At 45.5% G+C, this 1,382-nt stretch overlaps 1 protein-coding gene across 1 annotated transcript in view; it reads right to left on the bottom strand.

Moving 5' to 3' along the window:
- LOC101849092 (uncharacterized protein YMR196W) overlaps nt 1-1,382 on the bottom strand; it is a gene marked incomplete at its 5' end in the record, with an annotated part of 24,149 nt that overhangs the window by 12,373 nt on the left and 10,394 nt on the right. Inside the window, 2 exon segments of the mRNA XM_013089674.2 lie at nt 70-87; nt 540-748. Of these exon segments, the coding sequence (XP_012945128.1) occupies nt 70-87; nt 540-748 (227 nt within the window).

A 1,382-nucleotide genomic window follows, 5' to 3' on the forward strand; every position in this document is an offset into this window, starting at 1 on the left:
AATCTTTGCACACGATCACCTGACAGACAGAACAAATCTTTGCACACGATCACCTGACAGACAGAACAAATCTTTGCACACGATCACCTGACAGACAGAACAAATCTTTGCACACAATCACCTGACGTGGTTAGATAGAACAAATATATATATAACTAACACTGGTTTAGCGTGACACACAATTTTTTTAAGTATCTCTTTTTTTGTTTTTCTGCACTAGCTGACTATCAGAAACTACTGCAACAACAAAATTGTATTTCTAACTCTCCGTAATTCTACCCCACATCAGGGCATGGGGCACCAATAAAAAGAAACAAACTACTGCAACAACTACCACATTCTGTTTGTAACTCTCCGTTATACAACATCAGATCAGGGCGCCAACAACTACCACATTCTGTTTGTAACTCTCCGTTATACAACATCAGATCAGGGCGCCAACAACTACCACATTCTGTTTGTAACTCTCCGTTATACAACATCAGATCAGGGCACGCAGCACCAACAAAAAGAAACAACCCTGGATCCACCGGACAAACCTCATCGTAGAACTGGTCAGCTTCCTGTTTCCTCCTGGCAAACAGCTGGTCAAAGGCGGCGGGGCTGAAGGCGTTGCCCGGGGCGGGGGCGTGTGAGCGCTCACACAGACGTGCCCTGACCACACACTGCTCACCTCCGGGTACATCCAGCACGTAGTGAGCGGCACATTTGGTGCCTCGCTGAGCCGGGTTTACCGCCTCTGTCTCCCCTGGGGAGGAGGGATCAGTGTGAGGGGTCTACATCCTTTTTGACATGATTTAGGCCATTGGACCTATCAACTTTCTGGGACATAATTTATATCTTTGGGGCTATCAACTTTCTGGGATGCTTAAAGCAACATAACAGCCTTGAACATTCAGCTCTCACTGGACAAACAGCTGGCAAATGAGGCAAGGGTAGACCCAGAGCAATCCTCGTGAAAAACCGTCACAGATGGGTGATGGAGACAGACGACGATGATGTCATACTTTGTTTTTTACAGCACCAGAGATTAGAAATGAATGACGAACCACGATCACCGACGTCTGCTCCAGATTTGACACTTTTGTTGATGACGGAGGTGTCTGCAGGCCTGTGGTAAACAACTGCACTAGAAACTGTCAGGTCATGGGTTCAAACCCCAGCCCTAACCACACGTTGTGTTTTTTTAAAAATAATTTTACAGAGGTTTTCCTCCACTCTTGTTGGAATAGGTGCCCGCCTAAAGACAATGATAGACCTTGTCAGTACGTTAGTGGTCAATGATAGACCTTGTCAGTATGTTTGTGGTCAATGATAGACCTTGTCAGTATGTTAGTGGTCAATGATAGACCTTGTCAGTATGTTAGTGGTCAATGATAGAC

The sequence above is a fragment of the Aplysia californica genome, unplaced genomic scaffold, assembly GCF_000002075.1.
Source record: "Aplysia californica isolate F4 #8 unplaced genomic scaffold, AplCal3.0 scaffold01017, whole genome shotgun sequence".
NCBI classification, from domain to species: Eukaryota; Metazoa; Mollusca; class Gastropoda; order Aplysiida; family Aplysiidae; genus Aplysia; species Aplysia californica.